The following is a 12,863-nucleotide window of genomic DNA, read 5'->3' as shown; positions in this document are numbered from 1 at the left end:
TAATTAGCCCATAGGGCAGGGAAGCAGGTGATTATACTTGCTAATTAGGCAGTATCCAATGTACTCTGCCTGGGACGTGCCAATCAAAGTAGGTGGACGTATATAGCTTTAGATCTGCTGGGACTGTCAGACAATTCCTGCATGCAGTCGCTCATCAAGGCTGGGTGGGTTTTTCACCAGATCTGACAGCCGTCTGAAGCCGCTGACCCACCAGAGCAGCGCAGATGGAGAAGCTGTGCGGGCAGAGCAGCAACTTCAGCACCACGAACAGCTCCGCCCTGCAGCCGCTGCCGCCGCACTACGCTGGGGGCTACCAGCCCTGCGACTCCCGGGAGGGCAAGGTGCTGGTGCCAGCCCTCATGGTGGGGATCTGCTTGGCCGGCTTTGCGGGAAACCTGTGCGTGATCGGCATCCTCCTCCACCACGCCAAGAAAGGCAAGCCCTCGCTGATCCACTCCCTGATCCTGAACCTCAGCCTGGCGGACCTTTTCCTCCTGGCCTTCGCGGTCCCCTTCCGGGCAGCGGCTTACTCGCGAACCTCTTGGAACCTGGGCTGGTTCGTTTGCAAGACGTCCGACTGGTTTGTTCACAGCTGCCTGGGGGCTAAAAGCGTTACCATTGCCATCGTGGCTAAGGCTTGCTTCATGTACGCCAGCGACCCAAGCAAGCAAGTCAACATGAAGCACCAAACTATTCTTGCAGTGCTGGTCCCGGTTTGGCTGGTGGCTGTCGTTTTACCCCTGCCAGAATGGTTCTTTACTACCACAAAGAAGATAGAGGGTACAACTGTGTGCATCTCAGACATCCCAACCTATGCCCACGAGCTCATGTCAGCTTTTGTGAAATTTTACCCCTTCCTCGTTTTTTGCATTCCTTTCCTACTGGCTTTCTTTTATTTTTGGAAGGCTTATGCTCAGTGCCAACGCAGAGGGACCAAAACCCAAAACCTAAGAAATCAGATCAGATCCAGAAGGCTCACCATAATGTTACTAAGCGTGACGGTGACATTTTCCATCATGTGGCTTCCCGAATGGATATCTTGGCTATGGATTTGGCACCCACATCAATTTGGTCCTTCACCGCCGCAAGCATTTACTGCCGCAGCTCAGCTTCTTATGTTTGCCATCTCGTCAGTAAACCCACTGATCTTCTTGGTTATGTCGGAAGAATTTAGGGAAGGTTTTAAAGGCCTCTGGAAAAGACTAGCCTCGAAAAAGTCCGCGGCCACGCCAGACAGCCCCAAAACCCAGCACGAGCACTCTGAAGCTCTCCCAGAGTCCGACCACTCGCAGGGGCAGCCAACGCAGCCGACGCCTACTCCAGAAGCTGAACTTCCGTGCTCCCCGCCTAGCCCCGGCAGCCCAGAAAACAAGAAGGAAATGCCTGTCCTTCCAGATGTGGAGCAGTTTTGGCACGAGAGAGAAACCCTCCCATCTGATCCAGACAACGATCCTACGCCTTGGGAACACCAAGATCAAGAAACAGTAGGTTGCAATAAATAAAACCTCCTACAGAGATATTCAGATCCCATATTGAAAAAACGGTAGCAAAGTAAATTGTATTTGTCAGTAAAGATTGGTTACTTGCAGGCCTTGTAAGGATTATATTGTACTAATTCAAACTTGTCAATAATGTTGCTGTACATTTTTTAAACAACTGTATAATTGTGACCAGAGGTATGCACTTTAATTTCTGTACGATGGTGTAATGCTTTCTAGCAGTGTTCAGACATTTTGTGAATGTCTTAATATTTGAAATATTTTAACTGCTAGCACAACTAAGAGTTGTGCAGTTTATCTAACCAAAGGAATATCGGGCACCTTTAAACACAGAGACTGCTTCACGCCTGTACTGCCATAACTTCTCTGCAGAGATATTGCTACAAGGACTATGTCACAAAGCAAAACAGTCTTACCCTTAAAAGATTAAGTATATTATCTTCCAAGGCTGTAACTTTCAAATACCAATCCAGACTGTACATATGTTTTGCTAGTCTGAAATGTTTTGCTTTACTTTGAACAATGCCTGCCAAGCATACTGAATTATTTTTCACCTGTGAAGAATAAACAAAAAAAGTCCTAAAGTTTGTTTTGCTTGCTTACAATGCAGAATTCAATCTTTTAAGCATAGGGAAAGGGCACCCACTGCTTTTTTCTCCAAATAGCAGGTTTTGCTGAATTTTACCTAAGAGAAAGCAGCAATTCTCTCGTCGTGGGATTGCAAGTAGTTGTCGTGGGATAAGGCTTCCCTGCCTAAGAAGATAGCAGAACCTTACTGCAGTTTCATGTTGGTTGACCTTGCCATTTTTTGGTGAAACATCTGTAGAACAAGCCCAGCTATAAATTTAATTCACTAGACAAGGAGGTGGATGGATGCCATAGGGCAAAAACTTAAGTAATTTTATTTTGAGATTGACCTGTTAAATGATAATTTATTTCAAAAAGGCTGGTTATGGCGATCTTTAAAATAGCCTGAAATATAAAGGACAATTTTCAACACCATTTACGTGGGTAAATACCGATTGCATAAATCGTCTGTCTGAAAAATCACCCGCCATAGTGGAGCAACGCGCACACGTTTAGCCGTATTCAGAGGCAGCGATGCAGGGGCATTTTGTTTGGGGGAAGAAAATAAAGCACAAGAATTGCATTTTCAAATCTCATGTTATTTTCCATTCAAAAAATACCCACAGAAAAAAAGCAGGTACGACTAAGTTTCAAAGTGAAAGAACAACTGCATTTTTTGCTCTGAAAAATGGAGCAACGTTGTGCACGAGAAAAAGTACCTGTAGACTTTGCCCCAAAGCATGGTTTGAAAATTGCCCCATAATGTACAGCAAAATCAGCAAACCATATAATTCGCCAAATAACCAAAAGCCGAGATACTTGCTGCAGAGGTAGGGTTCACAGACACCATGGGGGAAGGGAGTCATAGTCATTGCACAACAGCACCACCTAGTGGTCAGCTTTAGGACCCTAAGATTGCAGGTCCCAGGAAAGAGCCCTGCTGTGTGGCCCCCAGCCTAAGACTGCCCAGACAAATATAAGTTCGGGGGGAAAAATCCCTCAGTAGTTGCAAGTGAAGGCTCATGGGACTGATCCAAGCCCCAGTTACCACTGAGCTTTTTCTTCTGTGGACAGAGAATGAGGGAAAAGCCTTAGTGAATCAGGTCCAGTGTTTGTACATTTCATATCCCAATCAAGTATTCATTCATACAGGTTTTGTTGAGATGGAAGGTCTGGATTTAAGCACTTTCTTACGAACTGTATCGAAATACCTGCTAAAGAGAGAGAGGAGCATGTACTTCTGAAAAATATCGAAACTGGATGCCATTTTGGTACCTTGACAAACAGATTAGGAACTGCTCAACAGAAAGAAGTAAGAGAAACTACTCTCAGCAATTAAAAGTATCTAAAACCTGTGTCATACTCAGAAATATTTTATCCAGTCCTAGCTACAAAAAATAAACTACATTCATCATCCACTGTTCGAGCTAAATATATAAGGCACATTTTCAACGTTTCTGTTGGCATCTGCCATGGTTTAAGCTAGCACCGGCACGGGATTTTAATATAATGAATCTGCTTCTTCAAACATTCACCATTCATGTATAAAAAGGTTGGTTTATTGTAGTTCAAATACATAAACTGAACACTTCCAACGTTTTCAAAATGAAACTTTAGAAACACAAGTTTAACATTCAGACAGGAGTATACCGTTTTACAAGAGTTACCCAGCAGGGCAATTCACTGTCTAATACAGAAATCAATGAAGGATCACTTCATGGCGAATAGAAATGCATTTGTACAACCGTGCAGTGCTCGGTAACCCCTGGTTTACCTAATATACCCAATTCTGAGCAACAGTGAAAGGATAAATATTCTCTAGAGCAAACCCACCAGGACTGTCTACCATTCAGAGCAGATACTCCAATGGATCCAGGTGGCATTTGGTTCCTGCAGTCTTCACCTTTAAACAGTGGGCACTACAATACTTCAGCAGTTGTTTCTTTCCCTTGTACACTTACTTCGACCTTGGCTTCTCTGTAGCACTTCACTTGCTTAGCTAAAAGCAGGAAAAGTTAACAAACCCTTAGGCCTCAATTCTGTGAAATTCAAAACGAAGGAGCCATGTACAGGACTGAGATTTTAGTAGGACAGGGATAAAAAAAAAAAAATCCCCTGTGCCAACCGAAATCTCTCAGGAATTTGGCAGAATTCAGGTCCAAGGACTCCTAGAAAAAGCCACGAGTCTCAACGTTCTAGCGTTTGTACTACACCTTGCGTCAGGAATCTGAAATCACAGATTAGCATGTTAAGTGTTTATGCGGGTCATGCTACACAAAGAAAGGCATAAACATTTTAAAAGGCCTCTCTGCACAGAGAGGATGTTCATAAATCCTGCTTCTTTCGCTGCCGCACAGTTTGCTTTGTTTCACTTGTGATTTTCTTTTCTTTTTTATAAGTTGGATTACTATAATGCACATGTAAAAACCTGACAGGTGACTCATGCAAGGATTTTAAATTAACACGCATCCTTCTTGCGTTCTGAGTATTTCACAGGTTATTTTGTTGATCGTCTGGTAGGCTCTGATGCTGTGGGGGGCGGAGGGGGACCCCGACGGTCCAGGTCATCTACGTATGACACAATGAGTTTGCGTCTTTCCTCAGGCACACAGTCAAGTACCAGGTAACGCTTGTCATTCTGTAAAATCTTCTCAACGTCTTTCAGGTGCTGGTCTGACTCCTGGACTAATTTTTTAGATCTAAAACAAAAGCATAGAAATTTTACACCAAAACCCTCCCCATTTTCCTATCCACTGGCAGAGATACCATCAAGCTGCAAGGAGACAATGAGAGGTTTGTTTTCTGGTGAAGATGCTTCTTTTGATCCAGCAATTTCTCCTTGCTCTCTAGGGCTTCTAAGCAAAATCAGAAACAGGGCTGGGATCTGGATCCATGAGTCTTCATTTGCACCTGTCTGAGGATTGTCTTCCCTTACGTTATATCTGTTCCCCTAAACCCCCTACAGTCTGGGGTCCTGGACCAGGGGCCATGCACCAGGACTCCTTCCAGAACCTTAAAATCATGGGCTCTGAATCTGGCCACCAGATGTCATCCTTAAGCGATGGCAATGATTCTCTACTTTCCCCTGGGTCTGTGAACGCTGCCTCCACAGCACCCCCTGCCAACCCAGCGATCAAACCAGGAACCTTCTGGATGGTAGCACGCAACACTGCCACTGAGCTACTGGGTCAGCGTGAAGATGCATTTTTGTCATTTTACTAAAGGAAATCACATTGAGACTTTGCTCTCTTATGCAAGGCAAACTAGCGCATACAGTACAGATGCTACCAAAATCACTGGATACGAGGAGAAAATGAAAAGCAACTTCTAAATATTACAGGTAGGCACGGTCAAATCGCATTTCCATGAGGTAGAACTCAACATACCTGTAGGTTATAAATTTGGTCTCTTTCAAAAGCGTCCTGAAATCAGCTTTGGCGGTAATATATTTGTCTTTAATGTAGTCCTCAAACTCTTTCTGCTTTTTCTGTACAGAATACAAGAGGAATAGTTTATAAAAATGACTTGCAAATTCAGGACAACCCCCACTTGAACTCTCTGGAGCCTACCACGGATTTCAGTCATTGATACACGAAGGGAGGGAGACGGCACTGAGCAAAGGCTACCCTATGAATTTGGGTATAATTATAATGAAGACCTGGACTTATTTTCACCATATTTCACAAACAGGAAATAAACACCCCCCAAACTATATTATCCATTTTAAACACAATTACAGGGGTCAGGCGTAGACTGGTTTCAAGTCTCTGGGTCTGTCAAGGTCAGCAGGGTCACACAGTTGGTTAAGTTGAAAGAAGCTTTATTATAGTTGTACGATAAGGCAGAGTTCAATGATAAAGAAATACGTTAGCGGTCCCCGTCCCCCGGCACAGACCGCGTTTCGACAAACTGCATCGGAAGGGGCCAGATCAAACAGTCACTGTGCTCACTGAATTTAGTAACGAAGCATTTTCAGGGATTTGTACACACGGACTTGCAAAACGGAGCTTATCAAATATTTACAAGCAGCGGCTTTAGAGAGCAGCATCCGTGTCGGGGGATCGCTAATGTATTTCTTTATCGCTGAACTCTGCCTTATACAACTATAATAAAACTTCCTGAGAAGTGGTGGACGTAAGCTTTGATTCCTGACCTCCTATACTGCATCCACTTAGTGGTTTGGATTTCACCACCTACTTGGGTGCCTACGTTGAAAGAAGGCCAGAGACCCTCTCTCTATAGGGTAATCCAGAGGAAGGTGGAAAAAAAATCCCTGCATCTGCAGTCAATTTCTATAGCAATGAAAAAAATCCCCTCCCGGCTCCAGATATGACAAATGGCTCTGAACTGGCACTTTTCCTACTGTTTAGCTGTATCATAATTATCCACTCGTATCCTAATTTCGTCTGCCAGTGTTTGGTGTGAAAAGGAACCTGAAATGCTTGAAGAGGGAGAGGGAAGAAATAACAGGAGAAAAGCCAAAACAAAACAGAGTAATCTTTTCCCCAGACCCCTTGTTTTTCTTTAGCTCCACTCTCTAGACCAGGGGTGCTCAAACTTGTCCTACGGGCCCCCCCCCCCCCTCCCCCAAGCCGGGCGGTTTTTCAGGATATCCCTAATGAATATGCATGAGAAATATTCGCATACACAGGAGGTGGTGCATGCAAATAAACCTCATGCATATTCATTAGGGATATCCTGAAAACCCGACTGGCTGGGGGGTCCAACAGGACCAGTTTGAGCACCCCTGCACTAGACTGTCTGCCTGGGCAACTCTGGGTTCTCCTCTCTGTCTCCTCCAAGAATATTGCCTCAATATATCAGCCATCACCTTCTCTGCCTTCTCAGGATGGAGATTGTCACCTCTGTGGTCTGCCAGAGCCCTGCTAGCCCCATCAGATAGGACACTCAAAGACTAACGTCTTTCAACGTGAGCCACCGAGGTCAGCACCTTAAATATAGCACACTTTTAAAAAGAATACACATCTGCTTAAGGTAATATTACTGCAGAGACCAGAGGATGTTAACAATTTCCCTGCATATTCACCAGAAATTAGCATTGCAAAGCTGCCTCTTACCTTTTCACTGGAGGAAAACTTAATGCATCGTGGATCTTCCTTAATTATTTTCTTAACTTCTTTCCAAGTTGATGTTAAGGTAATCTTAAACATGTAAGAGGAAAAAAAAAAGAAAATTCTGTGTTACAGAAGAGGTGATGCGTATGACGAGAGCAGACACTGCCTCTCTAGAAATAAAGAGGAGTATTTTCAAAGGAACTTCTGCAAGTCAAGTTAGTGCATTAATGGCAGCAAGGACCCATTGGATAATTGCACAACCGATACACATGTAAAATTACTCACATACACACACTGCATTACACATGGGGGTAACCTGCACAGAGCTAGGCAGGCTGGATGGACCACTCTGGTCTTTTTCTGCCATTTACTATGTTACTATGAAAGGCACTCCAGAGAATGAGGTCTAGGTGGGGTTGGCACTTAAACAAAGTTTTCTGAATTTTTTTTTTTTATATAAAGTATGCATGTAGAGTCTCTTGGCAAAACCCCATTAAGCAGGTATAACTGTGCGCTTGCAGTTTTGCCAAATAATTTGCAGAACGGACTTATATGTACAAGTCTGCTTTGAAAACTGATGTAACTTGTGTGCACATCTGCTGGTTAACTTATCGCGATGTTACGACGTTAACCCTTACGTGAGCAGAAACCTAAAAAAGCAGGATAATATTTATTTATTTATTTGTAACTTTTATATACCGAGGTTCAATTAACAAGATTAATTATCGCTTCGGTTTACATTACACAGACATGCAAATACATACTGCAATATCTGAGCACTTCCTGAGCAATCTCTCTCTGTTCCACAAACTCCTCCTGAAGCAACTTCAGGAACTCAGGTATTAGTAAACAAGTCAAAGGTTTAAAAAAAACCAAAACAAGGCCGAGGGTAAAACATTTTACTTTTTGGGTTGAGGCAGCAGACAACAGGGTTATATTTAGGGCTTCCGATTTTCAATTAAAACTGAAAAATTCCGATAAAACATTCCTGATGGGGAAATTGGATTTTTCGGATTTAACCAAAAACCATGGAGGTGCTCTGACATCATCATCCAGCCACTGCAGTCCAGAGGTGGCATCCTGCAATGGCCACATGACATCATCAGAGTGGGACCAAAAAGAATACTCCATCCTGCCACTGCCCAAAGAGAGGGGGAGGCCCCGAGTGTGTGCGTGTGAGAGAGAGAGAGTGTATAATAGAATAATGCTGTGTGTCCTCTCTCACACACACACACGTTTGTGACAGAAAGGATACACAGCCTGCCACCAGCCCTGAAGCCACACACAGCTTGCCACCACCTCCACCTTTTCTAGCCACGCACACCCTGCCACTTACTCGACCCACAAACATACTCATACCCTTCCAGTCCCCTCAGCTACATACACACCCGTCACGCTCACCCTAATGACGTACACACACAGCGTGTAAATATTTTAAGATAAATCTCGTGTGATGAAAACTTTAACAAACATCTATTTTTAGTACCTGCCACATACACCTAATTGCCTGAAAAACAAACCCTTAAATCTGCAATTCATAAACCCCTAGGATCAGAAATCCTAGTTATATTATAGTGTGCTTGTCTGAACACAAATGGAATGGCTTCCATGTTTCACCTCTCTAGCAAGACCTTGCTGTATATGAATCCCTTCTCCCACACACACACAGAATGGAAGACATTTTTCAAATGATCCCCTTTCCTTGTTCATCTTATAAATCACTTTAGAAAGTAATGGAAAAGACACAAAAACAGAGAAGGCACCAGCAGCAAACTGGCCAATATAGCCAAAACATTTCCAAACTTCAAGTGCAGAAGCTGAAGCTTGAGGGCTGGGGAGAGAGAGATCTGCGTAAGACTCACCGCTGAGGTCTCGTCCAAGAGTTGCCGAAAGTGTTCCCGCTTCTTTTTGCTAAGTGCTTCAATGTGCTCGTTAAAAAGTTTTTCTTTTTCTTCTCTTTCTAGCAGGGAGCCTGACTCCCACCGATGATCCTTTCTTAGTGTCCTCCTGGTATCAGACCAGGAAACATCTGAAGATCGGACCTGACCAAGACAAGCAGAGGGATTACAAGCTAAGTCTGAGCTCCCAGCTTCACCAGGACTTGTTTTAAGAAGGGGGTCGGCAGGTAAGTACAGCACTGTCTAAAAGTGATCTGCTCCTGTGGAATGAATGCCTTTGCACATCATGCAAGATATTATCATGATGGCAGTAGGCTATGCACAGCCTCTGAGAATATAAACTGATTTTCACCGAGGATTAGGCATGGTCACATACTCTTCTTGTTTTCTCTCTCCATTTTTGGTATGCTTTGTAAAAATGAAATTATTATTAAGCACATTTCAAAATATCTCATTACTGATCAGGCGCAGCCCAGGTATGAAACAGGTACATAAGATCCTTAGGGCTAGGTCAACACTACAGCCAGGCATCAAATATTCTCTGCAGGACAGTGGGCAGAATGGATGAGACAGGTACGTTTAATCTGTCATCAATTAACATGCTTACAAGAATCCATGAATACTGTTAGTAAGGTATTCAGCCCCAAAAAAGCACTATTTTATTACACACACACACATAACCAGGAACACATGTAATAGCATAAAGATTAGAAGCATTCAAGCAGATTAAACAGTAAAATAAAGTCATTACCATATCAGACAGCAAAGCCTTGAAATTCTGGATGGCTTCCTCGCGCTTATGCTGCTCTCGTTCTCGGTCAATCTCCTTGGTCTGCTCGGAGCGGGCTTTCTGAACCTCTCTCTCTCGCTCCCGCAAACTCGCCTCGATGCGGGCTTGTCTTTCCAGCTCCTTCTCTTTCTCAGAGTCTAAATTCTAGCACAGGGAGAACATTTGATTTTCCATTACCTCACTGCTTATGATAGCATGGTTTCAGATCAGATGCTGAAGACCCACCCCGTACCTTCACTATTTTTTCAATGTACTGCTTGAAAAGATCTTCCCTCAGCGATGAGCCCTCTACTGCTTTATAGCGGGGATCACCCTCTACTTTGTCCTTCACTTTGCTCCAGCGCGACTGACTATCCAAATGGTGATTAGACAGCAAGTCAAAGAAATCCAATTTCACCTACATTCCAAAAGATGACAAAGAGAAGACATTGTGATGTCGGGGAAAAAAAAAGACCGCTGCATCTAAATGTCTGAAACATGAAAAACAACTCACTTACCTCACAGGACAACTGTACACATTCTATACTTTAAAACAGGATTTTGAATCTAGGGCAGGATAACCTCTAAAGTCTAGCCAGGTTCTGGGGGGAGATCAGTACTGCCTACCGTGACATGTGGGGGTCTATGGTGTATGTATGCCCCTGAGATAGATACTGGGAAATACCACGGTCAGGATAAAGAAACTACAAAAACCTGAGACAACCTTCTCGCAGGATAATTCAAAAGTAGTAACATATGCTAATGGCAAGCTGTATTCAGGGCTCTTCAAACAGGTCAAGCATTTAGCGCCAACATTAACATTTAATAGGTTCAGTATATGGAATATGCATGACTGTATCACCCTAGGATTCCAGCCAGAATAGCATTTGTTATTTATATTGTGTGGCAAGATTTATATAATTCTCTCTTTCAGACTTGTTTATGTCATTAAAGGAAATGCTCTGAACACATTTGCTGATTTAAATTTCTACGTTGGAAAACACCATCTAGCTTTCTTTGCAGTTTCTATTAAACTTGGGAGTCAAATTACATTTGAAGAAAAATATTTAGGACAAGTAAAAAAAAATAAATCTACATATTGTGGAAATCTATGGACTGGACGCAGAGCAGAAAATCAATTTTGGATCACAATCTAAAACTCTGCACAGAAATTGAGATATGAGATTAAGAGGACAGCAGTTTAAGACTGAATAAAAAGAATCCAAAACATCTGCAAGCTAAATAAGTCTCTGGATGTGTACTTAATTATTGCATAATTCTACTTTGTGGGAAACCGTTTCAGTGGATATTTTTGGGGGGTGAAGGGGGTACTCAAACATTGCTACAAAAGGTTTTATTATAAAGAAAATGTTTTCTTCAGTTTGGGCTTTGGACATGTACATTTACAGGCATGTAGAGGGGTTTTAATTTAACAATTAATATGCAGGGGATGCCCATGGTCTGATGAGGGACACTCTGCGAAGCTGGCCTTTAACATTTCAGGAACATAAGGAAGCCAGTTGTGTACCATCCGTCTTTGTGTGCTCCTAAATCCTAAATAAAGAGCTCAAATGTCTACATATATCCCAATTACAACTCTGTGCTAAATTTTACCCTCGTTTAAATACGAGATCAGGTTATGTCCAGAAATACATCACAATGAAGAAAGGTGTAATTTCATGTTAGATAAAAAAAAGATTAGTCTGTGAAGATTAAAACTAAATGTGTGGCAGCCCTTCCAAATTCTTGTTAAACTGTGGATGGTAAGTGATGAAGCCAACATTCAGCTTCTGATAGAAAGTAAATCATTGTACGTGCACTGCTGGACAATAAGATGGCACACGAGACTATGGATTAGAGAAAAGGGTCTGATTATTTATTGATAATATAATATAAAGCTATGAGCTTTTCACCTATCTAGAACATCCCAGATCACAAATTTATATCTACAGCAACTTCTGTGTCAGAGAGAGAACAAGATAAACATAAGTTGTGTGCGTTTGCCAATCTTCCTAAAAGTCTGGAAGTCGTGTGGTTCTTGGCTCAGAAGGGAACGAGAATGTAATTAGACATAACTAACCTGCGACGGCTAACTTTTGATGGTGAACTCCCCACTTGCCTTACAAGGCACAGACTGAAGGCTAATGCCGATGGGGACTTGCAATATGCAACCACCTTGGTTTCCCTCCTTGATCTGTTAATTTTTTGCCTTTTTAGAGGGCCACGGTCATGACTTCTTACCATCCCATCCCCCACCCCCGTCCCGGTGAGAAGTCTCCCCCAAGGGCCAATATCAATTATACCTCCTAGATGGAGGTGTTTGAGGAAACAGGGTCCATGTTTTAGCCCTAAAGGCAAAGTGTGCACCATACTGGACGTAAAACGTAAAGAGACACTCCTGAACTATACTCTCCCATCCTCCAGCTTACAAGTGACCTGACTTCCTGGGTTAACTGTGCAAGAAGTCAGTGCTCTTTATTTGCATCTGTGTAATCACCTTCATCATGCAGAACACAAACATTTTACTTTCTCTTTTTAATGCAGCAAAGTGAAAAGGTTTGTACTACTATCAAATAAAAACATGCAGGCACTATTAAAACATGAAGCTTTCTAAGCCAAGAAAAAGAGTTCGTCATCAAATAAATCTAGAATACCAGTACGGTATGTAACAATTTCTGAATGTTACCCATTCTCTTGGGATGTGGAATAAAATAAATCTAGCCAGGTCTTGATAATAAAGCAGAGGCCTGCAATATCTGCATCACGTTTTTAGATCAAAAATGGAATTGGAAAAAAAGATCAAAAGAGCAGCAAAAAGATGCTGGCGATCTGGGCTGATTTCCAGTTGGATCTTTAAGAGAAACAAAGCTTTGTGTTCTTTACTTAATGCGGATTGCATCTATAGCACAGGAATCTTTAAAAGATGGATGCCTTATATGATTAAAAAAAAAAGTCACAAAATATGAGTAAGTATTAAAATATATTGGCTTCTGTCCTACCCCTCTCTAATTGTGTTGAGACTTGGATTTCTCCATCTAGGCAAGCTCTGGATCAG

The 12,863-nt window shown here is 42.6% G+C and overlaps 2 protein-coding genes across 4 annotated transcripts in view; one reads left to right on the top strand and one right to left on the bottom strand.

Annotated features, from left to right (window-relative positions):
* Nucleotides 1–224: 224 nt before the first annotated feature.
* On the top strand, nucleotides 225–1,669 carry GPR151 (G protein-coupled receptor 151). The gene has a single exon (XM_029583248.1). The coding sequence runs from the start codon at nucleotides 225–227 to the stop codon at nucleotides 1,500–1,502; it is 1,278 nt and encodes a 425-aa protein (XP_029439108.1). The 3' UTR covers nucleotides 1,503–1,669.
* Nucleotides 1,670–3,603: 1,934 nt separating this feature from the next.
* The window catches only part of TCERG1 (transcription elongation regulator 1), a 67,526-nt gene continuing 58,266 nt past the window's right edge, over nucleotides 3,604–12,863 (bottom strand). For all 3 annotated transcript variants that reach the window (XM_029583245.1, XM_029583247.1, XM_029583246.1), the window contains 6 exons: nucleotides 10,062–10,226; nucleotides 9,791–9,973; nucleotides 9,004–9,183; nucleotides 7,145–7,228; nucleotides 5,453–5,553; nucleotides 3,604–4,765 (listed from right to left, as the gene is read on the bottom strand). In XM_029583245.1, coding sequence (XP_029439105.1) covers nucleotides 4,564–4,765; nucleotides 5,453–5,553; nucleotides 7,145–7,228; nucleotides 9,004–9,183; nucleotides 9,791–9,973; nucleotides 10,062–10,226 — 915 coding nt within the window. In that variant the 3' untranslated portion in view covers nucleotides 3,604–4,563. The remainder of the gene's footprint in view (nucleotides 4,766–5,452; nucleotides 5,554–7,144; nucleotides 7,229–9,003; nucleotides 9,184–9,790; nucleotides 9,974–10,061; nucleotides 10,227–12,863) is intronic.

Source organism: Rhinatrema bivittatum, chromosome 18 (assembly GCF_901001135.1).
Source record: "Rhinatrema bivittatum chromosome 18, aRhiBiv1.1, whole genome shotgun sequence".
Lineage (NCBI taxonomy): Eukaryota > Metazoa > Chordata > Amphibia > Gymnophiona > Rhinatrematidae > Rhinatrema > Rhinatrema bivittatum.
The sequence above is the reverse complement of the archived record's forward strand: the minus strand, read 5'-3'. Positions and strand labels throughout refer to the sequence as shown.